Source organism: Aulostomus chinensis, chromosome 13, assembly GCF_037954235.1.
Source record: "Aulostomus chinensis isolate RoL2024-O1b breed Wild chromosome 13, RoL_Achi_v1.0, whole genome shotgun sequence".
Taxonomy (NCBI): domain Eukaryota; kingdom Metazoa; phylum Chordata; class Actinopteri; order Syngnathiformes; family Aulostomidae; genus Aulostomus; species Aulostomus chinensis.
Window position 1 is genome coordinate 7254989 of NC_141332.1, and position 25012 is coordinate 7280000.

Consider the following 25012-nt stretch of genomic DNA (forward strand, 5'->3'; position numbering starts at 1 on the left):
TCCATCCATCATCCATCTGTCCATCTATCACCCTTACATTATCTATCTGTTAAACTATCCATCGAATCACCTCTCCATCCATCATCCATCTGTTAAACTATCCATCCATCCATCCACTCATCTATCCATCACCATCATCCATCCATTGCTCCATCATCCCTCCAATGATCATCTATCCCTCCATCCCTGCATCAATCTGTCTATCTATCATTCCTCCATCTGTCCATCCATCCATTTATCCATACCTCCTTCCCTCCATCCCCCTCTCTATCATCCCTTTATCCATCCCTCAATCAGCTATCCATCATCCACCTGTCCATCCATCATCCATCTATCCATCTGTTACTCCATCCATCTGCCATCGAACCACCTCTCCATTCATCATCCCTCCGCCCTCCATCCATGTTAAATTATCCATCCCTCCATTTCCAATCCATTGCTCCATCCATTCATCATCACACTGTCCATCCATAATCTATATATCCATTTGTTACTCCATTCATCATCGATCCATCCTTCTGTCCATCCCTCCTTCCCTCATCCATCCAACAACACCTGTTGGACTACAAAAACACCTTATCCCTGACATGACCACTTCCTGTTGGACTACAACCATACATCATCCTGGATGCAAAACTGTTACAGAACAAGGACTATTGTAACCAAATTACAGGAGCAATTACTGAAATTAAAAATGATGACACAATCTCAGGTCATATTAACAAATGGAAATTTATAAACTTTAAAATTAGGGAATAAGTATTAAATTCAGTAAGAAACTTGACCAAAAAAATAAGGAAATGGAACTCAGTTGTTGAAAGAAACCCACAGGTGCTGCAGCAACACTGAGTTAAGCTATGAAGACGGAAGTCAACACTGGAATTCCAAACTAAATGCGGTCACCTTCACCTCAACAAGGCACAGGGCGCTTTTGTGAGGTCGAATCAGGAGAGAAAAACTCCTCTTATTTCTTTAATTTAGAAAAAAATCAACAGCAAAAATCTGCATCTCTTTGTCTGTTAGTGTGGAACAACAGATCTATACTGGTCAACAGGAAGTCCCTGTTTACTGGGGGATGGTTTTCTAAAGCGCACATTCTCTGGGTTGGCCTGTATGCCACCAGTTCTTCAACTTTTGCTTCTCTTTTAGAAAAGTAATGATATTCCAACAAAAAAAGATGTGGATCCACCTTAGTATTTGCTAACCCAACCAACTAGCAGCAAGAAAAATAACCACGACTTGAAATCAACCAACTAATCCATCAGGGAAAAGTGATCAGCTGCTCAGACACTTGGGAAGAAGGAGACCTGAGGTGAGAGCAGCCCAGTTAAACCAAACCTTTATTGCCACAGTGAGACTGTGGGACGTGCCATAAAATGTAGAGTCAGGCTATAAATAGACATGGATAAATCTGTCAGCTCTGAAATGATTAAGTTACTGTGTGTGCCTGTGGGGAGACGGTGAAAGGGAGAATTTGAATGGGCACTGTTTGCGTTGCAAAATTTGTGCACACACGTATCCATATCTTTGTTTGTTTGTGTGTCCATATTGGTGCTTCACTGAGAGCCAGGAGAGGATAATCTGCAGCGCTACGGACGCATGCTGAGGGTTTTATTCAAAAAGTGTGTGTGTGTGTATATGTATATATGTGCGTATGTATGTGTGTGTAGGAGCCACATTTACGTTTTGATATTTTCATCATCTCACTTATGCTGCTTTTTACATTGACTTTTTGAGTGTGTGCGCCCTCTATAGGTGGTGATGGCTCTACCTATAAATTGGTGACCTTTGGCACCTGACAGGGAGAGGGCAGACCCGCGATACCATCATTGACCTCAGTAGGGCTGCGTCCGAATTGCCAAGTAGCAACCTACATCCTCCTGTTACGACCTACCGCTACAGCCTACTCCTACAACCTAAACACGGTGGCACCATTTGGACACCCTAGAAGATTGGTGGTGAAGCACGACCTCTGCTGGCAGAGCACAGATACCGCAATTAGGTAGACAGCACCAACGAAAGCCCCACCTTCTGGCCTGACTGTCACACTGCATTCCACTCTGAGCACCTTTCACTCATTCTCTATTATTAAGCACATTAACGCACCTGTAAAGTTTAGTCATCAACAACGACTATAAATGTTAGTGCTGCATAAGAATGGGAGACTGTTGGTGGAGCAAACTTGGCTTGCGCGTCCACAAGTTTTTAGGGGACGAAGAAGAAGTCCGTGGTGCATTGTGGGCCATAGGTTGCTCCGTAGGATGCACCTGAACCGACCTACAATGTGGGCGTGTTTAGGCTGGAATTTAGGTTGCGAAGTAGGTTGCTACGTGCAGCAGTTTTGGTTTCGGACAGCCTACAACCTGCTCTGAGACCTACGATCTGACCTACTTGGCAATTCGGACGCAGCGTAGGACTCAGTCAACCGGTAGAGGCGCTGCTCTGGAAAGCTCCGCCTGCTGCTGCTGAGAGGCCTGCTGCTCTTGGGGCCTGCGGCCAATCCTGCATGAAAAACTGGTCTTGCCGATTGTTGACACTGTTTAAAGACTTTAAGAACAACTTCATTTTTATTTTTGTGTTTATTCTTTGTTACAATCAATTACCAGCTACATCTTCATCAAACTCTCTGGTGGATATCTTTTGACTCAACTGTGAGTCAGACCCTGAATCTGCTTTCACCACCTGTGGGAAAACTAACAGGAGATTGGAAATCAGGAGTTGAAGGAGCAACTCAGACTGTTTTACCACTACAGATCATCAATGACGAGCTTCTTCGTGGAAGACAAATTTGGAATCATGCACATTTGGAGACAACAGGAAATGTCAGCTTAATGTGGGGCGCATTTAACAATGCAACACTTGGAGGGATGTGCTTTCTAACCCGAAGCTTTGGATGATTTTCATTGGACAATAATCTTGGAATAATTAAGAAACAAGTTTCATTGAAGATTTTTGAGTTGATGGACTATAAAATGTTAATTTGCAAGATAATTCCGACATGGCCAAACATTTGGAGCGACAAGGTTGTGGCCTACTTTGAGTAACTGAGTGCAATGATCTTCCTTTATTTCTGACTATTTTTGAAACTTTTTGGTTTGTATTGCATTCAGCAAAAGTGGACTGATAGAATTTTTTGCACTTTTTGGACCTTTGGACTTTTTCAAAAATTATGTCAGGTTCATCTGAAAAAGAAAGCAACCATGTTTCAGGTCAGAAGGAGTTTGCACGTCTGCGCTCCACAGGATCATGGAAAATGTCCCACATTACTCACAGAATGAACATTTTGAGACAGTGAATGACTGACAAGGATTGCCTTGATGAAGTGCAAGGAAACACAACCAAATTCAATGAGTATCCGACAGAGTTCCAAGATTTGCATACAACATATGCAAATATGTTGAATGAGGCAGAACGAATTGAGGGCGATGATAAATGGTATCAACCTGATGCACACAAATAACTGCCTTTATTGCAAATGTAACAAAATGGATTGCAACCTCAAAAAAACCCAAGTTCCCCTCGCACAGCTGGAGTCGTGTCTACCACACCACTGCCTGTAGAGGAGCCACCTCACGTATTCGCCGTTAATGCTGACGCTGATATTGACTTTACCGATGCTCAATCGCACAAGTCAGATGGATCAAATGCATCCAACGGATCATCAAACTCACTGTGCATCAATGCAGAGGCTGAATGTGTGGCTCTAATGGCCAAAACTTCAAGGTTACAGGAGAAACATGCAATTGAGAAACAAGAGGAACAATTAACAAAGTACTGAGAAACTTTGGAATTGAGCACTGAAATTGAAGTCACTGCTAAAATCAACTATTTAAAAGAGGCTGCATTTGACCTGTCTAATGCTTAAAGCTTTGACCCTCTCAGTCTCAGTGCCTTTGTTAGGTGCAGAAGACCCTGAAGCTTCAGCTGCACAGGTTCCATCGGATGAGAGGAGAGGCCGCTCACTTCATCTTCATGTTTAAACTGCCCCAGCAGTCAGACCAAAAGCAGGGGTTAACCTACAGTTCCCTCTTCTTGATTTAGGCCCATATGACACCAGAACTGTCATGTTCTCACTTGTGTGCAGTTCACTGATCTCTCTGACAGTCGGAGCACGCGGAGGCGTTGTGGTTCCCTCTACGGCAGGGCTGAACTACTCAACACCTGTTACCCATTGCTAATTAGTCCGGCTACTTAAGCCTCCCTTCTCCTGCTCCCTGCTGCCAGAGTATTGCAGTTACCTTGTGTTAGAGTTCTCTCCTGGACACTGCGCATTCTCAGTTGTCACTTTGTCATGTGTTCTCCATTTTTACTCTGTCACCAGTTGAGCTAGCTCCTGGACACCTTTTGTTTCTTACCCTCAGTATGTTTTCTCCTTTAGTTGTTACTTTCCCTGTTGTGGTGATATTTTGCTGTTTTGCTGCAATAAACTCTGTGGAACTTTTGAACTCTGCACCTGGGTCCAGTCCCCTCCTTGCCCCCAACGTGACAGGAACTTCTTTTTATTCCAGGACGACCAGTGGTGTGCAGCCCCAACCCCAATACACTGTCATTCCTTTCCCTCTGCTATCCCTGCTACCCTTCCCTCTTTCGCCCATTCTTTCACTCCCCGTCCACTTGCAACTCTGTTCCAGCCACTCAGACCGCTGTGCCTGAGTAGCAAAGCGAATCCAGATCAACAGCTGAAAGTCACTTGAGTAAGATTCTGTAGAGTCAAAATTAGTTAACCAGGATGCTCATTAAACAGCAACTTTTGTCTTCATTACCTCAAGGTAATATTCCTATTTTTCATGGTCCTGTTTTAGAATACGTGTCATTCATGAATTCCTCTGAAAATATGATCGAAAGTCAAACGGACAATAACAGAGACCGCTTGCAGTGTCTCATTCAGTCTACCACAGGCAGAGCATGATGACTGTTGAAGAGCTGTGAGTATGTGGCACCAGAAAGGGGCTATGAGAAAGCAAAGAAAACTTTGCAAATGAATATTAGATCTCATGTGCTTATTTTGAAAAAGCTCTTTCTTGGCCTCAAATCAAATCAGAGGATTCTAAACTGTTTCAGGACTGTGCCATGTTCCTCAGGAGGTGCTGCACTGCTGTGGAGGAAATGGAGCACATGGAGGAGCTGGACCCAGTATCCAGCATGAGAAGCATTGCACTCAAGTTACCCTACAAGCTCAGAGAGAAATATTGCAACAAAGCATATAAGCTGCAGGAACAATGGAACAGGAGGTTAAGCGTTTTGGATCTTGCCTCTTTTATTGAAAAACAAGCTCACATATCAGCTGATCCAGTCTTTGGTGATCTGCAAGATCATACAGCTGTTATAGAAGGTCCAAGCCTGATGTTAAGCCACATCCTCCAAAGTCATCTGGCAGTAGCTATGTCACTGGTGTAGCTCTTCCCCCAAAAGAGACAAAGTCTGAACAATCTTGTGCCATTTGTAGCTCACATCACACATTGGACTTGAGCAATGATTTTATGACGAAAGCTCACAGAGATGAGCTCAGCTTTTTAAAAACAAAGGGCATTTGCTTTGGATGTCTTCAAGCCACCGCACAAATGAGTAAAGACTGCAAAAGGCATCTAACTTGTAGCATTTGTTAACAAGCTCATCCAAGTGCCCTTCATATTGAAACCAAGGACAGCTCAGAAAGTAGAGAAGCCATCTGATGTAATAGGTCGTGCATCAGCAGAGCTTTGTGGTCATATAGGGGCCAGAGAACAAGATTGTGCTTCCCATTGTCCCAATTAAAGTCAAGGCAGCAAAAGGCAGCCATGTCACACAGGTCAATGTTCTCCAGGATCCTGGGTCCTCTGCCGCTTTCTGCTCTGAGGAGCTCATGTCACATCTCCATATCAAAGGAAAAGGGACACCCATACGACTCAGAACCAAGAATCAGGAAACATCTGTTAGCACTAATGTTGTTTCAGGATTAGAAGTTTCAGCACTGGACAGCAAGTTCCTTTCTCTTCCTGACAGCTTTGTCAAAGAGAAATGCCAGTCACGACAATCAGCATCCCTAAGCAGAATGACTTGACCCAATGGGCGTATCTAAGTAAGGTAACAATACCCACTATCAGTGGTGGAGCTTTTGATTGGCACGAATGCTCCAAACTGTGGGAACGTATCAACAGTCAAAATGGGGGTCCCTACACAGGTTTGGACCATTCGTGGGGTGGGTTGTAAATGGGCCATTGACCAATGCTGTTGGTAGAGGTGACTGTGTGACTGTGAGCAGGATTTCAGTTGCTGGTTTGGAAAAGCTGCTAATCTCACTGTACAACCAGGACTTCAAGGAAGTTTCCTCGTAGGACTGAAATTTCTGTTGAGGTTAAAGTGTTTTTAAACATGGATCATGGAACACTTTTAGAAAATGGACATTACAACATGAACTTGCCTTTTAGGAAATGTGATGTGTTTGTGCCGAAGAACTGACAAGTTGCAGAACAGCGTTTGCAAAGTCTTACCAGGAAAATGAGAAGGGATGAGCAATACAAAAAAGAGAATATTGCTTTTCTCAAGCTCTAAGCTCTTTTCTCTAAAAGTAGAATGGGAGCTAAAAGTAGAATGGGAACCAGAGCCTTCAGCTATCAGGCTCCCCTCCTGTGGAACCGTCTCCCAGTTTCGGTCCGGGATGCAGACACCCTCTCGACCTTTAAGAGCAGACTAAAACCTCCCTTTTTGATCAGGCTTATAGTCAGGACTGCTTAGGCTGGCCCTTAGATCTGCTGCTATAGGCTCAGACTGCTGGGATCTCCCATGATGCACTGGGCTTCTCTCTCCTCCTCCTGTCCTCATACGTGTTACTAACTCCTCTTCTTCTCCCCTCATCCCAGATCCTGGTGCTGCTGGAGGAGGCTCCAGACCTGAAGAGGCTCCAGCTGCCACCCGTAGCTCCACCTGCTCAAGTCCCCGTCTGTCCATCAGTCTCTCCTCCTTTCTCTCTCTCTTTATCTCTGTCCCTCTCTTTCCTTGTCTCTCTGTCTTCCTCCATTCTCTGTCTTTGTCTCTGTCCATCAGTCTCTCCTCCTTTCTCTCTCTCTTTATGTCTGTCCCTCTCTTTCCTTCTGTCTCTCTGTCTTCCTCCATTCTCTGTCTTTGTCTCTGTCCTGCTCTCCTGCTCTCTCCGTCCCCACTGATCCTGGGTCTGCTCCACCTTCCTGCCTGTTAAAAGGAAGTTTTTCGTCGCCGCTGTTGCGGGATGTGCTGCTGATGGAGAATTGTTGGGTGGAGGTTCATTGAAGGAGTGAGGTACTAGACCTGCTCTACCTGTAAAGTGTCATGAGATAACTTTTGTTGTGATTTGGCGCTATAGAAATAATATTGACTTCACTCGACTTGACTCAATGACATTTTCCAGAATAACTATCCTGAGGAAATCCCACAGGAGGAATTCGAACAGCAACCAGGAAAAATATGGTACTTGCCACACCATGGGCACCCCTAAAAAGAAAAAGCTCAGAGTGGTCTTTGATTGTGCAGCATCTTTTCAAGGTGCCTCCCTCAACACAGAACTACTCCAGGGGCCCAATCTGACCAACTCACTTGTTGGAGTCATCTTGAAGTTTTGCAAAGAGCCAATTTCATTCATTGCTGACATCAAATCCATGTTCCATCAGGTTCGAGGGGCAAAGTCTGATGTGAACTATCTGCGATTCCTCTGGTGGCTACAAGGAGACACCAGTCAGATACCAAGGGAATACTATATGCGTGTACACATATTTGGTGCTGAGTCCTCCCCAAGTATTGCTAAGTTTGCTTTGCAAAAAACTCCTACTGACAATATGAGCCGTTTTCCCCTTCAGGTGACATAGACCATTCTGCACAACTTTTATGTGGACAATTGTGCCAAATCTGTTGCCAAAGAGTAAGAGGCCATCAAACTGGTAAAAGATCTTGCCACATCGTGGGGCAAAGGTGGGTTCCAGCTTACTTGGTGGGTCAGTAATAATCAATAGTCAGTAATGTTCTAACATGCATTCCTGTAGAAAAAGAGAGCAAAAGGAATTAAGTCATTGGATCTTGATAATGACTTGATAATGTAGTCTACTGGGACTACAAATGGTGCATGGACGGTGACAATTTCCAGTTAAACATCTATTTAAGTCAAAAGCCACACAACACGCGGAGGCATACTGTCAGCTCTATCTTTGATCCTCTTGGCTTTCTCACTCCTCCCATTCTTCAAGCCAAGCAGTTGCCAAAAGAAGTCTACCAAAGGGGCTTTGGATGAGATGAGCAGGATATGGTGCATGTTGCTTTGGTCTTGGGAAAGTCCAGAGTCCTTCCACTGCAGACCATCACAGTGCAGAGGTTAGATCTGGCAGCCAGTAAGGTGCTGCTAAAGGTGGACATAATGCTGCGTAAGGAAATGCATTTGGACTTAAAGCCCTCTGTGTTCTGGACTGACAGTCAAACAGTACAGTCAAGTGCATTGCAAGTGATTCTGCAAGATTTAAGACTTGTGTCACAAACAAGTCTCAGTGATCAGAGACCATACAAGTCTCTGTCAGTGGAGATATGTATCCAGCAAAGACAATCCTGCTGATGACAGTTTAAGAGGAATGACTGTGAGAAAGTTAATAGAACAGAGGAGATGGATTCATGCCCCTGAATTCCTCTGGAAGTCAAAGGAAAGTTGCCCAGTGATGAAAGCATTGGTTTCTATGTTTCAGAATGATCCAAAGGTAAGGACAGCCACTGTTGTGTTTGCAGCAGTGGTGAAAACTGAAACATCCACTGACAAGCTTATTCTGTACTTTTCAGACTGGGTGAAACTACTGAAGGCTTTGGCATGGTACCTCAGACTGAATGGCCCTTTGAGGGCAAGGACAAAAGAGAGGAAATATTTCTCATAGTAAATCACTCATTCTCCGGTTGGTGCATCAATGGCAACATCTACAGATGTCGACCTGACTGATGCTAGAGCTCTCAGCAGCAGCAGGAAGGCAGGAAGGAGCAGAAGCCTTAATTCAGCACGCAAAATACAATTATTCCAAAATTAATACTTGAGGGCCAGTGTCAGTAAAGTAACAGGGAGTGGGCCTCACACTGAGAAGACGGTGAAACTTAACATTTGCTGTTACAAGGCTGGGATCTGTTTGGCCTTTTCTCTGTCCCCTTTACGTTGGCTGGCTCTGAGTTGTTACTGGGAGCTGCACAGCCGTATCTACCATTGAGGACACCACTCCTTTACACTCCTGTACGGGAGCAAACACCTGCATCATAACTTCTTCTCCATCCACCAAAACACTCCTGTACAGGCACATACATCTGCATTGTGTCTCCTTCTCCCCCTGCCGATACACTCCTGTATGGGAGTGAACATCTGCATCGTGACTTCTTCTTCAAAGTTGATACACTCTTGTATGGGAACTAAATTGTGACCCCCCCCCCCCCCCCCACACACACACACACATCTGTATGGTAGCAAACACCTGCATCATGACTCCTCCTCTTCCTGGGATTATCCTGATGTTAGATCGATGGGTTTAATCAGACACTAGATTGATGAGATTATCCAGATGTTAGACTGATGGGATTATCCTGGTATCAGATAATGGGATTTTCCAGACATTAAATTGAAGGGATTGTATTGATACTAGATTGATGGGATTATCCTGATAATAGACTGAAGGGATAATCCAGACCACTTGAAGGGATTATCCAGATGTTAGGCTGTTGGGATTAATCTGATGTTGGAGTGTTGCTGTTATCACGAGGCTGAGTGATGGGATTATCCAGTTGTTAGATTGAAAGGATTATTCTGATGTTACACTGATGGGATTATCTGTACATTAGACCAATTTGATTATCACGAGGTTAGACTGATGGGATTATCAAAATTTTAGAGGGATGGGATTATCACAACGTTACACTGATGGGATTATCCTGTCAATTTGATGGGAGTATCCTTATTTTAGACTGATGGAACAATCCTGATGTTACACTGATGGGATTGTCCTGACGTTAGATTTATTGGATTATTTTGACAGATTGATGGGATTATCCATTATCCACACTAACATGGACCTGCCGGGATTCGTTGCTGTGAGAGCCGACAGAGACACTAAAGCAAGCAGAAAACAACTTGCACCATCAGGAGGTGGTCCCTTATGGAAAGTGCCCTCAGAGACTGTTCCAACACCACAGAATGGGATGTGCTCATTAACCCACATGGTGAGGACATTGAGGGGATGACACACTTTCTGACTGAGTATCTGAACTTCTGCGCAGATGTGGTGTCCCCTGCCAAGACTGTCTGCTGCTACTCTAATAACAAGCTATGGGTAGCACAGGAAGTCAAGGCTGTACACAACAACAAGCAGGCTGCTTTCAGGAGCAAGGACAAGGAGGCCATGAAGGCAAAAGTGGAGTAGAAGCTGGGGGAGAACAAAATGCAGGATGTCTGGGAAAGTGTGAGGACCATCACAGGTCACAACACAAAGACCATAGCCAAAGGAGGGACAATGGAGAGGGAGAATGAGCAGAATAACTTCTTCAACAGGTTCAACCAGCCCATGTCCCCCCAACCCCCACCCTCACGGCAGCCATCTCTCCTCCTTCCCTTGCCACACCTCCCTCCAGACACCACAGCACCATCTCCCCCTCCCCAACCTTAATACAATCCCCACCTCACATCACCACAGACCAGGTCAAAGGACAGCTGAGGAAGCTCCGGCCCAGGAAAGTAGCAGGTCCGGACAATGTGTCCGAGACTACTTAAAACCTGCACTGCAGAACTGGGGGAGCCACTGCAACGGATCTTCAACCTTAGCCTGCAGCTAGGGAGAGTGCCCGCCCTGTGGAAGACATCCTGCATCGTTCCGGTACCAAAGAAGAACAGGCCCAGCGAGCTGAACATCTTCCGACCAGTGGCACTCACTTCACACCTGATGAAGATGTTGGAACGGCTCCTCCTCAGCCTCCTAAGACCCAAGGTACAACACGCCCAGGACCACCTGCAGTTTGTGTACCAGCCAGATGTGGTTGTGGAGGATCCCATCCTCTACATGCTACACCGAGTCCACTCCCATCTGGACAAGAGAAGCAGACTTCTCCAGTGCCTTTAACACCATCCAGCCCCCTATGCTCCAGGGCAAACTAAGCAGGATGGGAGTGGACTCCCAGCTGGTGCACTGGATCTCCGACTACCTCACTGACAGGCCACAGTGCGTCAGGCTGAAGGACATCACGTCTGACACCATGGTCAGCAGTACTGGAGGCCCCAGGGCAGTGCTGGCCCCTCTTCTCTTCACCCCGTAAACCACGAACTTCTGTTACAACTCGGAGCAGTGCCACAAACAGAAGTACGCCGATGACACAGCCACCTTTGGGTGCATCAGGGACGATCAAGAGGAGGAGTATCAGAGTCTGGTGAGGGACTTAAATGCATGGTGGCACACCAGCCACCTACAGCCCAACACCACTAAGATGAAGGAGCTGGTCATTGATTTTGGGAGGTCCAGAGCAAGGCTGGGCCCAGTCCTGTTAGGGGGAGCTGAGGTGGAGGCTGTGGACTCCTACAAATACCTCGGGCTGTGGCTGGACAATAAATTGGATTGGACAACACACTCCAGCCACCTAGGTGGCATGGTGGTGCAGTGGTTAGCGCTGTCGCCTCACAGCAAGAAGGTTCCATGTTCGAGCCCTGGCTGGAGCACGGGGTCTTTCTGGGTGGAGTCTCCATGTTCTCCCTGTGCCTGCGTGGGTTCTGTCCGGTAATCCGGCTTCTTCCCACCATCCAAAGACATGCAAATGGGGACGAGGCTGATCCATCTATCATCTATCTATATATATATAAGTGTATTATCTTCTTTTTGCTACTAGAAATTCAGTTTTCTTGAGGGAGCCGTCCCAAAGGGATCACATAAGAGAAGTTTAAATCTAAGTCTAAAATTTTAGACTCATGGAATTATCCTGATATAAAATTGATTGGATTTTCCAGATGTTAGACTGAAGAGATTATTTTGAAATTAGAATGACAGGATTATCCTTACATTTGGTTGATGGGATTATCCTGATGTTATACTGATGCTCTTATCCTGAGGTTAGATTGATGGGATTATTTTGATGTTACATTGATGGGATTGCCCTGATTGCCTTGACACACACACACACACACACACACACACACACACACACACACACACACACACACACACACACACATATAGTTGTGTGTGTACATATATTTGGATTCCAGAACACCTGCATCATGACTCCTCCTCCTCCTCGGTTTAATCTGATTAATCTGATTCTGACATTAGATTGATGGGATTATCCAGATGCTTGACCAGTGGTATTATAGTGAGATTCGATTGATGGGATTATCCAGACATGAATCTGATGGGATTATAGTGAGATTCGATTGATGGGATTATCCAGACATGAATCTGATGGGATTATAGTGAGATTCGATTGATGGGATCATCCAGACATGAATCTGATGGGATTATACATGTTATACATGATGTACCTGCATGTTCCACCTCTTGAAATGCTCATTTTGCAGACATTACATTTGGCTGTTGCATTGTTTTCGATCTCCGATCTATAACATTTCCAAACTGTCAGAACTCTGCACCACTCGCGACTAGGACTTGGCCAGCATTGCTTCCATTTCTGGTGCATTTGTCAATGGAGGTTTCTGTTTTGTCCTTGTTGTTCCCTATCCCTTACCACAGAATACCTCCACACGACTGTTGCCATGTGTCAACAGTTACAAACTCAGTCTGGTAGGAAAATTTGTGCTATTCAAAAACTTATTATTACAGTTAGAGTTAGATTTAGTTAGAGTTATACGGTGCTCTGTAGAGCGGACTATGACTGGTGTAGTTTTAACTGTAAGAAATATTTACCGTACCAAGTAAGTCATACGGGCTGCATATAAATTACTGCACTGCAGGAACGACTCTGGATGGCAGCTCATGCATTCATGGACCAACAAATCAACTTCATGCCTGCCGAGTTGACTGACTCACTGCCATTTTGATCCATGTGACTGTAGCTGCTCTGTCCTGCAGTGAAAATGGCTATGATGCTGAAATGTGTAGCTGTGCTGCTCCATAGCTGCCTGCCAGGAGGAATGGAGGTATAGGGAGGATGCAGCAGTAACAGAGGGGACTGTCTGGCCTAACCCACATCTGTTTTAAAGATGCTGTGACTCACAAAATCCTTTTAGGATGAGGATGTCAAAATTCTCGTCTCTCAGCCTGAGGAGAGAGATTTTCAACCCCTGAAATGTAATGTCCGCCAGTGTTGTGTTACTTCACGAATAACTCTCTTTGTCACGTCCTGAGAGAGACATGTTCATTTGACTTCAAGCTATTTGCATTCAGCAGTGCTGACAAGCCTTCCCTTTAAAATCATGCATCCGCCCTAAAGTGAATATCACAAGACAATCTTTGAGTGTATGTGATTTTCTCAAAAAAGGACTTTACCTCGATTAACTTAACAAGAATTGATTGTTCTCTCACCTTCTCCTTTTAATATTTCAATGGTCACGTTGAATGTAACAAAATGACTTCCAGGTCGCTCCAAGTCTGTAAAATGTAAACTATCCCCTTAAGACCAGCAGATGTATCCACTCTAGATTTAAGTGTTTGAATGTCTGGCAGAGGAGCAATAATCACACACACACACACACACACACACACACACACACACACACACACACACACACACACAAAGACCCTGCTGTGCAGAGGAAAGCTGAAGACGATGATGTCATGTCATAAACAATAGCTCTTTTAGCTTGGCACTGTGACCAGGAAGCCAGGCTGTGCTTAAAGAACAACATCTGTAGGTAGTTGGGAGTTCACACCAGCAGAGAACCCCACAACAGGATAATTGTGTCAAAGGTCTATGTGTGCATCGTTTTGAGGTTCCAGTTGGTTTTGTAACTGTAGAATATTGAGGTGGGGGTCAGAGTTGAGGTAACGGAGGTTTCCTCACATGGTCCTGTTACCATTCCCAACCCTCCTCCCCTACGCTTGTCATCTTCAAGCCTCTTTGATCTGTTAGGGTGATCAAAAGGCAGACATTTGATGGCTGAAGAAAAGCTAAGTGGTTAGCTATTGGCTAGGAGATGGCTAGCTACTGGCTTGCTACTGTATAGCAGCTGGCTAGCTACTGGCTAGCAGCTGGCTGGCTAGTAGCTACTGGCTTGCTGCTGGCTAGCTACTGCTGCTGCTCACTACTGTGGCTCACACATGAGGCACTTCCACCTTGTACCTTATTTCCAGTACTGGTAGCAGCAGCAGTAGTAGTAGTAGTAGTAGAAGTAAAGGCTTATACAGTATAAATGTTTTTCCTCCATGTGATTCTCAAAAATGATCAAAATAGGCAGCTGGACTCTCCTCTTGTAAGTGAAGACGTTTCTTCTCTCATCAAAGAAGGTTCTTCAGTTGTTAAATTCTGGTGGGAGGTGACAGGTATATGCATTCTAGCCAGGGAGGGCAGATGGTTTGAAAGAACATCTTTGAACAGAGGAGGGGCCTCAGACACCACCTGTCACCCACCTACGATGCCCGTCCTTAGATCCTTCCCAGGAGGTACAGCCAGCATTCACGCCTTCACTCAGGTGACCTGAACGACCCTCCTAAGAGGGCTGGGAGGGGTAACGACCTGAAACTGAGGCCAACGACTCACATCACCACCTAATGAGCCTCTTGTTCTGGCCTGACCACTTGTTTTTGCCACCGCCCCCCTGGGTGGTGATAAACCTGACGCCTCAGGTCAGAATTTTAGAACTGAAGAAGCTTCTCTTACAAGAAGAGAGTCCAGCTGCCTATGTTGATCATTTTTGAGAATTACGATGACCTGGAGGACTGAGAATATTCACAAATACTTCCTCCATGTGGAGCCAAGTTCCCTTTCTGTTAAACAATGCTTTATGTTCATTCATCAGGACTCTAGCCTTCTTCACGTCACAGTAACTCTACTCCTTCAACAGTCCCACTGATTCGACAACGATGCAGTAACCCTTGTATTGCTGAGACGGTATGCTTGCGTGATTCCGTTGGTTCTGTCCACCTCTCCTCAGCTAGTGAAGTGACTTGAACACGGAACTGGTGCCTACGATTCATGTGGGTCAGTTGAGTCGGCTGGTGAGCATTTGTTTGTCCAGTGAGTTTGAATCACTCTGTAAGCTTGTTACCCACAACCTCCCTTCCACCCAGTCACCTGTGTGTGTGTGTGTGTGTGTGTGTCAAAAGCCCTTTTCACACAGAGAATGTGCCAAATTTGCGGCCCAGTAGAGGCAGGAATTTAGAGGCTTTCCAAAAAAGCGGCTACTTGTGAGGGCGTAAACATGTGACCTGACGTGCAGCATGTAGCTGTGCGTGAACAGTGACATACAAAATATACTTTGGGAGAAGATTCAGCCCCGTGACAGTCAGGAAAACCTCGTAGTGTCCAGGTCCAACCTCCCTCTGCCGCTGCTGCTGTTGTGGTCACAGACCTGCTGGCACTTTTTTGAAAGTTTTTCAACTTTCTGGTGACGTTCACCAATCACCGAGCTCCTTCATGACCTTTTCATACAACAAGCCATCCTCCACAGTCCCATGAGGTGGTGATCCACGGTCCTCTCACCAGTCATGTCATCAGATCCCTGATCTCAGCGGCTCCCCAGATGCTCATCTTGCTCAAGTGACAATGTGTCGGAAGAATATTTAGCCCCGTGACAGTCTAAGTTTCACAACAGCAGTTCGCCGCTTCGGTGTTGACATTCTTGGAGGTGTTTGATGCGGTAGAGCCAGCGAGCATAATTTTTGCAAGTTTGCATTATCATCAACACCTCCGCCCATCTCATGCCGAGCCAGCACATTGACGGCTTGGCTTTGCATAGCAATGGAGGTGGCATGAGTGTACCCTCCTTGGAGGAAAAATGTTAAAACTAACACCCAATTTGCCGCACTCAGTCTGCATCCTCGAACCGAGCCACAAAAAGGATGGGCAAATTAGCAGCTCGGTGGCCAGTGTGAAAGCGCCATAAGGAATGTGCATTTAAAGACAATAATTCAATCCTGTCTGGATTAGTAGCCATCAATTATTGATTTAATCATTATTGCCACGGTAGCTGATGGTGAGGTCGCCGCCAGCTGAAGCGAGAGGTCCAGCAGTCAGTGGTTAGTGCAGCTTTCTCAGGTGGGCTCGCTTTTCTAACAGCTCTGGCCTTCGTTCTGCAACCAATGAGCCTGGTGACGGTGCATGGTGACAGAATGCATCTTCATCAGATTTTCAACACCTTTGACCTTAACTTATGAGCAACCATGAGTTAACCAGGGATGGCCCCATGTTGCTCAGGTGGTGCGTCAGTGGGTTGCTGCCATGCCTCAGTGTTTAAACTGAACTTCATTGTCTGTTTGATAGGTCTCGCACCAAACGTCGCAGTGACCTCGACATCTTTACGTTGGCAGCAGCTGGTAGGGAGCAGAGTACCTCTGTCTCCTTAAACTAGATGAATATCAGCCCTGATGCTCCAACAAGATGAAAAAACAATACAGCCTCCTCTGACCAATGAAATCAAGGTGATCGATAAAATTGGTATTGATCAATGCCAATCCCTCGTGGCGATGCTCAGATTTCTACTACTTTTTTTACTATTACTATTGTAATTACAGGGATACTTTCAGCAGATTCAATGTATGTACGGTGTCTGTGTGACAATTACTCACACTATTTTATGCTTATGTGTCATGGTAGGAAGGAGTCCATAACTGAAGATGAATGCTTGTTCCCTTGGTCTTCCCCGATCACATTGATTCTGTACAGGTAAACTGACTAGCAGCTAGCAAATGTTTGCCAATTGATATGTGTGCATCTCGCTGGACGGACTGCTGCTCGTACAGCTCTCGCATCCTCTCGTCCATGCAGTTCCTCTTCTAGATATTCCAGTTGAGCATGGTACGGTTCTCCCTCCAGTTCTAAACCACTCTCAGGATCAGTGATACCATGATCTGATCTGTGCATCTCACTGAGCAAAAAGAGTTGAACTAAACAGGCTAACAGACTAAATTTGCTCAGTTTGTCTCCTTTAGCAAAGCTTCGTCCACATTTTTTAATAACCAAAGAGAGAATGGTTAGTGTGCGTTGATCTCAAAAGATTTCCTGCCTTGAAGACCAGATTTTTTTCAAATGTACAAAAATGATTCATACACAAAAATTAAGAATGGAAATAATAAAAAGCTCAGACCTTCCGTAATTTAATATAGAAATATCAAATTAAGTGTAGGACTTTCAATTTGAAATGCATTTTACATTCGTTTGGAGCTTTTCCATTCAAGTTGGTGGATCAAAACTTTGGGGACAGAAATTCTGCCCAGTTGTTGCACAGTCATAAAATCATATGAGTCCATTGTTCCATTATTTGTCACACAGACAGCTACATTTTAAGATGGACATTGATTCTGACAACGCACTGGAACTCTAAAGTTCATCATCGTTATCTCCTCTCTGCTGTATAAAAATGGAGCACAAACAATGTCAGCTCTCACTTTGAAGTTAATCGCAGCTTAGACGATTTGTTAATCCATCCATCCATCATCCATTATCCATCATCCATTCATCCATCCATCCATCATCCGTTATCCATCATCCATTCATCCATCCATCCATCATCAGTTATCCATCATCCATCCATCCATCATCCATCCATCCATCATCCATCCATCCATCATCCATCCATCCATCATCCATTCATCCATCCATCCATTCACCCACCCATCCATCATCCATCCATCATCCATTCACCCACCCATCCATCATCCATCCATCCATTTATCAATCATCCATTCACCCATCCATCATCCATCGATCCATCCATCAATCATCCATTCACCCACCCACCATCCATCCATCCATCTATCCATCCATCATTCATCAATCCATCCACCTACCCATCCATAATCATCCATCCATCATCCATCCATCCATCCACCCACCCATCCATCCATCTATCCATTCACCCACCCATCCATCCATCATCCATCCACCCACCCATTCATCATCCATCCATCCATCTACCCATCCACCCAACCATCCATCATCATCCATCCATCCATCATCAATTCATCCATCCCCCATCCATCCATCCATCATTCATCTATCCATTCACCCACCCATCCATCACCCATCCATCCATCTATCCATCCACCCAGCCATCCACCTTTTGTCCATCCATCCATCCATCATCCATTCACCCATCCATCCATCATCCATCCATCATCATCCATTCATCCATCATCTATCATCCATTCATCCACCCATCCATCATCCATCATCCATTCACCCACCCATCATCATCCATCCATCCATCCTTCATCCATTCATCCATCCATCCATTCATCCATCCATCCATCCATCATCCATTCACCCACCCATCCATCATCCACTCACCCACCCATCCATCATCCATCCATCAATTTATCCTTCATCAATTCACCCATCCACCCATTCATCATCCATTCACCTACCCATCCATCATCCATCTTCCATCCATCCATCATCCATCCATCCATCCATCATCCATTCATCTATCCATCGGCCATCCATCCATCATCCATTCATCCATTCACCCATCCATTCATCCATCCATCCATCCATCCATCATCCATCCATACATACATCATCCATTCATCCATCCATCCATCATCCATCATCCATTCACCCACCCATCCATCATCCAACATCCATTCACCCATCCATCATCCATCCATCCATTTATCCATCATCAATTCACCCATCCATCATCCATCTTCCATCCATCCATCATCCATCCATCCACCCACCCATCCATCCATCATCCATCCATCCATCCACCCACCCACCCATCCATCATCATCCATCCATCATCCATCCATCCATCCACCCACCCATCCATCATCATCCATCCATCATCCATCCATCCACCCATCCATCATCATCCATCCATCATCCATCCACCCATCCATCATCCATAATCCATCCATCCATCCATCATCTATCTATCCATTCACCCACCCATCCATCCATCATCCATCCACCCATCCATCCCTCCCTCCAGCCATCATCCCTCCATCTATCCAACCATCCATCCCTCCCTCATCCATCCATCCATCCATCCCTCCATGTTCTCCCTCTTCTCCTGTTCAGGGTGGTGGGGGTGGAGCCTATCCCAGCAGCCTTCCCCCTGGACAAGTCACCAGTCCATGTCCTCCTCCACACCTTCAAGTCCATCCACAACCTCGCCCCTCCATACCTGTCTGATCTTCTCCACATCAATATCCCAACCCGGTCTCTTAGGTCTGCCTCTTCCCTCAGCCTAACCGTTCCTTCAGCCCGTCTCTTCACCATGGGGGCACGAGCCTTCAGCCGCTCGGCCCCCCACCTCTGAAACTGACTCCCCCCTGATCTCAGAAACTCTGAATCCATAGACTCTTTTAAATCACACCTCAAAACCCACCTCTTCAGACAGGCCTATGAATCTGTGTAGTTTGCTCTGCTCCAAAATGATTGTTGCTTTTTTAATTTTGCTTGTATGCTTTGCACTGTTTTGCTATGTTTTGCACTGTTTGCCCTGTTTTTAATCTTGTACGGCAACCTTGAGTGTCCTGAAAGGCGCCTTAAATAAAATGTATTATTATTATTATTATGGCAGGGCCAACACATATAGACAGACAACCATTGGCTCTCCCAGCCATGCCTACGGTCAATCTAGAGTCTGGATTAACCTGGTCCCCTCTTGATGTCTTTGGACTGTGGGAGGAAGCTGGAGTACCAGAGAGAACCCAGCAGGAACAAGGAGAACATGGAGACTCACCCAGAAAGACCCCGTGCTGCAGCCGGGGCTCCACCCACAACCTTCTTGCTGAGGGGCCACAGTGAGGACCGCTGCTCCACTGGGCCGCACTCTATTTGTCAACAAGTTGTTAATTTAATTAATGTGATTCAAAGAAGCACAACCCTGCTGTAACCATATAATTGTCATTTACTCAGATCCTTCATCAGTGATTGAATGGATGGATCACGATTGTTTCTACGATCACTATTAACATCTAACAGTATTTTACTAATGTAACAGTGGTCTCTTGTTCTCTACTGTGTGAAATGAACCAACTCCTATGCTAAATATCTTCACTAGTCGCTGTGCACTCGACTTCCTGTGCGGCCGTGTTTGTAGTTTCCACCCTGCTGTAAAAGCTGCCATTAAGGAGAACTGGTGAGGAGTGATAGCGGCGCTAGCTTGAGGTGGTTTAGCAGCCTGGGAGTGACGGTGAGTCAGCAGGGTTAGGGTTAGGCTATTAGCATCATTAGCTTCAAATCAAACCTGACTCTAAAAGGAAGACTATAGAGGTAGAACACATTGAGCAGTTCAGTCATATAATGACATTAGCAGTTTTATGAAAGCCACATTTCGTCTGCCTGTCCCTCAGAAATAATGGCCCCAATTGACCCGACCAGTAAGAGACTTGGACCGCTTTGGTTGTCAGTGATGTAACGCCTCCCGCCATCACGACATTGGATCATAAATCAGCGATCTCATCAAAGGCAATTGGACAATCACAGAACAGAGAGAATCCCCAACCCTACAACCAGTGGCTACAAAATGGAATATAATAGAATGTAAAGGTAAGGGTGTGGGTGTGGTCTTTACCTGACGGAGGTGAACATTACTCCCTGCGAGTCTGGATGGTACCCATTTGAGATGGTCCAGCGTCCAGGCTGACTCAGCACAAATTCTGACCTGCTCCCTGGGATGGTGGTCCGCAGGGGGCTTCCTCCTATTCCAGCTCCAGCTCCAGCTCCAAGCTCAGAGCCCTCCACAGCCTTGAGTTCACCGCCATGGGTGTCCGATCCAGACTCGGCCCCTTCTTGCTCCTGAACAGTTGCGAGCTCCAGTTCCAGGGGTTCAGGGCCTTGTAACAGCGCCCTCTGTTGGATGAGTGGTGTCAGCGGCGCTTCAAAGCTGACGCAGCTGTCTGTCTCATCTGTGAGTGACAGCACATCAAGAGAGTCCAGACTGCTGTAGCAGGTGCCCCCCCGCAGCAGGGCTGACTCCACAATGCGCTCAAAGGTGGAACTGAAGCCATCTTTGTTGTCCACCCTCCCTTTCTCTCTATCCTCCTCCAACTCCCTCTCCTCTTCCTCCTCATCTTCTGCCTGTATTTCAGAATGCTCAACAATCTGCTCGAATGCTGAACTGAAACTGTCCTGGTTTTCTCTCACCCCTCCCTCCCTCTGGACATCTTCCTCCTCGTCCTCCACGTCTGCGTCAGCCTGCTCTACAGTAGTTTCAAAGTTAGAGCTGAAAGTGTCCAAGAGAGTTCCCCCCTCATCTCCTGCCTCGTCCTCCTGGCCCCCGTCATCGTCATCTTGATTGCTGTCTATGCCGTTTGCCAATCTGCAGGAATGTAGACAAGAGACAGACAAGCAAGCATGACACATGAGTCTGGCGATGTTTATTGGTTCTTCATCTTCAGTAGGCTCAGTCCTCCTGTCTGAGACCGCATCATAAACACACACAGGTGTGTAGCTTCATATTTCTACAAAGTTCATAATTTTACAGGAAAAAACACTATTTAATCAAATGTTTAATTAAACAGTATAACTTTGAAGGGTAAAATACACCTTTTGGGTTGAATTATCACTTGTAGTGAATCAATGTTCTTCACGATTCAGTGTGAATTACATCTGCGTTCGCACGTTGGTGCACTGGCTCCTCCAACTATTTATTCATGAGAAACACTAAAAATATCCATTAAAGTTGCTATCATTAACATAAACACTAACCTTAGTGTGTGTGTGTGTGTGTGTGTGTGTGTTCTGATAAAACGCTGATAAACAGCTTATGTGAGGTTGTGAGCATGCTCAGTAGGGATGATCCGCCTGCTTTAGATAAGAAGAGGTTTTCTAGATTTGTGGCATCACAGACTTGTCATGTCCTGCCTGGTCGTCATGATGACATCACTCATGTGCATCCTGGTGCTGAATTAGTGAACTAACCGTCCATCCTGTCGGCGATGAGTCGCCTCGTCCACCTTTGTACGTGGCTGCATCTCCTCGCCTTCCTCTTCTTCTTTCATCTCCTCTGTTGCATGTGTTTCCTCCCACGCTGAGGTTACCTCCACATTTCCGCATCCCTCCCCCATCTCCCCTCCCTTTCCTCCCTCCTTCCCTCTGTCTGTCTGATCATCTTCCTCCCCAGTTCTAACTACACTCTGAGCCTCTCCTCCCTCATCCTTTGTTTTGGCCCTCCCCTCTACGTCCTCTTCCTCTCTGAGCTCATCTTCTTGTCTTCCCATCTCGGACCCTGGCTTGTCCTCCTCTGCGTGGCTGTGCCCGCATGGGTGGTTTGAGATGGGTGTGATGGGCTCTGCTGGGCTCTCTGGTGGGTTGGCAGACGGCAGAGCCTGCCCCTCCTGGGTCATGGTGCTCCTCAGTGGGGGGGCGGTCTTCCAGTCTGGCCACACCAGAGGACTGGAGGTTTAAATTAGCAGCTAGGGAGAAGAGAGGAAGAGGAGAGACAAGTGGAAGTGAGGAAGACCACATCCTGCAGGGGTCACCTGTTGATACAGGAGCAGGTGTGACAGACACGGCTGAAACCTGAGGGAAAGTTTATTTGGATGATTTGAGGAGAACGTTGTTCTACATTACAACTATAAGGAACAAAGGCATCATGGGTCAAAGATCAATATGACTGATGTGTATTTCAAGACCCAAACATAAACCAACAAAAACCAAAACAGTTTCACAAATACTGTTTTACTCATTTCATAGCAAAAAAAATCATTTATTATTGAAAAAATCAGTCGATTAATTGTGCAGCATTAATGGAAACACTAGACAATCACTCGAGTCCTCAGACACATAAGTCCTGGAGACGCCTGAGTCCTCGGACACATGAGTCCTGGAGACACCTGAGTCCTGGAGACGCCTGAGTCCTCTGACACACGAGTCCTGGAGATGCCTGAGTCCTCAGACAAACGAGTCCTGGAGACGCCTGAGTTGTCAGAAACAGGAGTCCTGGAGACACCTGAGTCATCGGAAACATGAGTCCTGGAGACACAGGAGTCCTGTAGAAACCTGAGTCGTCAGACACATGAGTCCTGGAGATGCCTGCGTTGTCAGACACCTGAGTCCTGGAGACACTTGAGTTGTCAGACATCTGAGTCCTCAGACACAAGTCCTGGAGACAGCCAAGTCTTCAGATACATGAGTCCTGGAGACACGAGCCCTGGAGAAACCTGAATTGTCAGACATCTGAGTCCTCAGACACATGAGTCCTGGAGACACCCAAGTCTTCAGATACACGAGTCCTGGAGACACCTGAATACTGGAGACACCTGAATCGTCAGACACAGGAGTCCTCAGACACAAAAGTCCTGGGGACACCGAAGTCTTAAGATACACGAGTCCTGGAGACACGAGTCCTGGAGACGCCTGAGTACTGGAGACACCTGAGTTGTCAAACACAGGAGTCCTCAGACACAAAAGTCCTGGGGACACTGAAGTCTTCAAATACACGAATCCTGGAGACACATGAGTCCTGGAGACACCTGAGTCGTCAAACACGTGAGTCCTGGAGACACCAGAGTCGTCAGAGACTTGAATCCTGGAGATGCCTGTGTTGTCAGACACATTAGTCCTGGAGACGCCTGAGTCCTGGAGACACCTGAGTTTTCAAACACATGACTCCTGGAGACACGAGTCCTAGAGAGGCCTAAGTTGTGAGACACATGAGTCCTGGAGACACACAAATCCTGGAGACACCTGAGTCATTACACACTTGAGTCCTGGAGATGCCTGAGTTGTGGAGACACCTGAGACATCAGACACGAGTCCTGGAGACGCCTGAGTCCTGGAGAAACCTGAGTTGTCAGACATCTGAGTCCTCAGACACATGAGTCCTGGAGACACCCAAGTCTTCAGATACAGGAGTCCTGGAGACACACAAGTCCTGGAGACACCCAAGTCATCAGATATACGAGTCCTGGAGACACACGAGTCCTGGAGATGCCTGAGTACTGGAGACACCTGAGTCGTCAGACACATGAGTCCTAGGGACGCCAGAGTCGTCGGACACATGAGTCCTGGAGACACCTGAATTGTCAAACACATGAGTCCTGGAGACACAGGAGTCCTGGAGACACCTGAGTCGTCAAACACATGAGTCCTGGAGACACACGAGTCCTGTAGACACCTGAGTTGTGAGACACATGAGTCTTAGAGAGGCCTGAGTTGTGAGACACATGAGTCCTAGAGACACACAAATCCTGGAGACACCTGAGTCGTCAGACACATGAGTCCTGGAGACGCTTAATTCTTCAGATACACGAGTCCTGGAGACACCCAAGTATTCAGTTTGAATAAAAAGCAGTGACAGCATCGTCCTGTTGTGGGTAATATGCATTTCTTCATTAAGGAGGAAGAAGATTTGTTTCAGTTCCTATTTTTAGGTACCAGTGCCCCCAAGGAGTACATCAGGGGATAACTCGAGTATCTTCTAAAAATCCTCCATCAGAAATATTAGTATTTTACTTTTTCCCACCTGCATTCTGCATTCCCAACTCCTGTACTAGGCTGAGGGGAGGGGCTATGGGTGGGCTCTCTGGGGATGCTCTCCAGTCTGTCCAGTTCTTCCTGGATCAGGAAATAATAAGCAACCCACATGCTGTCTTGTTTTCCCCACATAGACAAACAGCAAAGAAGAACTTGTGCATCAGGAGTAGCAGAAACTGTCAGAGGAGCTGGGGACAGCGTCTACCATGTTAGCATGGACAGCCCAGCCGCTAGTGGTGCTAGTACACAGGTGTCAACACAGACAGTGCAGGTGGGCCTACACAGGTAGTCAAGTCAAGTCAGGTTTATTTGTGGCACCAAATCCCAACAAAAGTTCTCTCCTGACACTTTCCAAGTAGAGCAGGTCCAGCACCTCCCTCCTTCAATGAATTTAGGAATTCCCTCATATTGTCACTCTACATGTCCAAAAAACTATTTAAGGCCGGTGTTTAAGAACAGGACAAATATG

At 46.1% G+C, this 25012-nt stretch overlaps 1 protein-coding gene across 1 annotated transcript in view; it reads right to left on the reverse strand.

The window, feature by feature from the left end:
* psd2 (pleckstrin and Sec7 domain containing 2) overlaps positions 1 to 22469 on the reverse strand; it is a 49072-nt gene extending 26603 nt beyond the window's left edge. Inside the window, exons 1-2 of the mRNA XM_086222911.1 lie at positions 21988 to 22469; positions 20639 to 21385 (exon numbers count right to left, since the gene is read on the reverse strand). Coding sequence (XP_086079037.1) covers positions 20639 to 21385; positions 21988 to 22412 — 1172 coding nt within the window. The 5' untranslated portion in view covers positions 22413 to 22469. The remainder of the gene's footprint in view (positions 1 to 20638; positions 21386 to 21987) is intronic.
* Positions 22470 to 25012: the final 2543 nt, after the last annotated feature.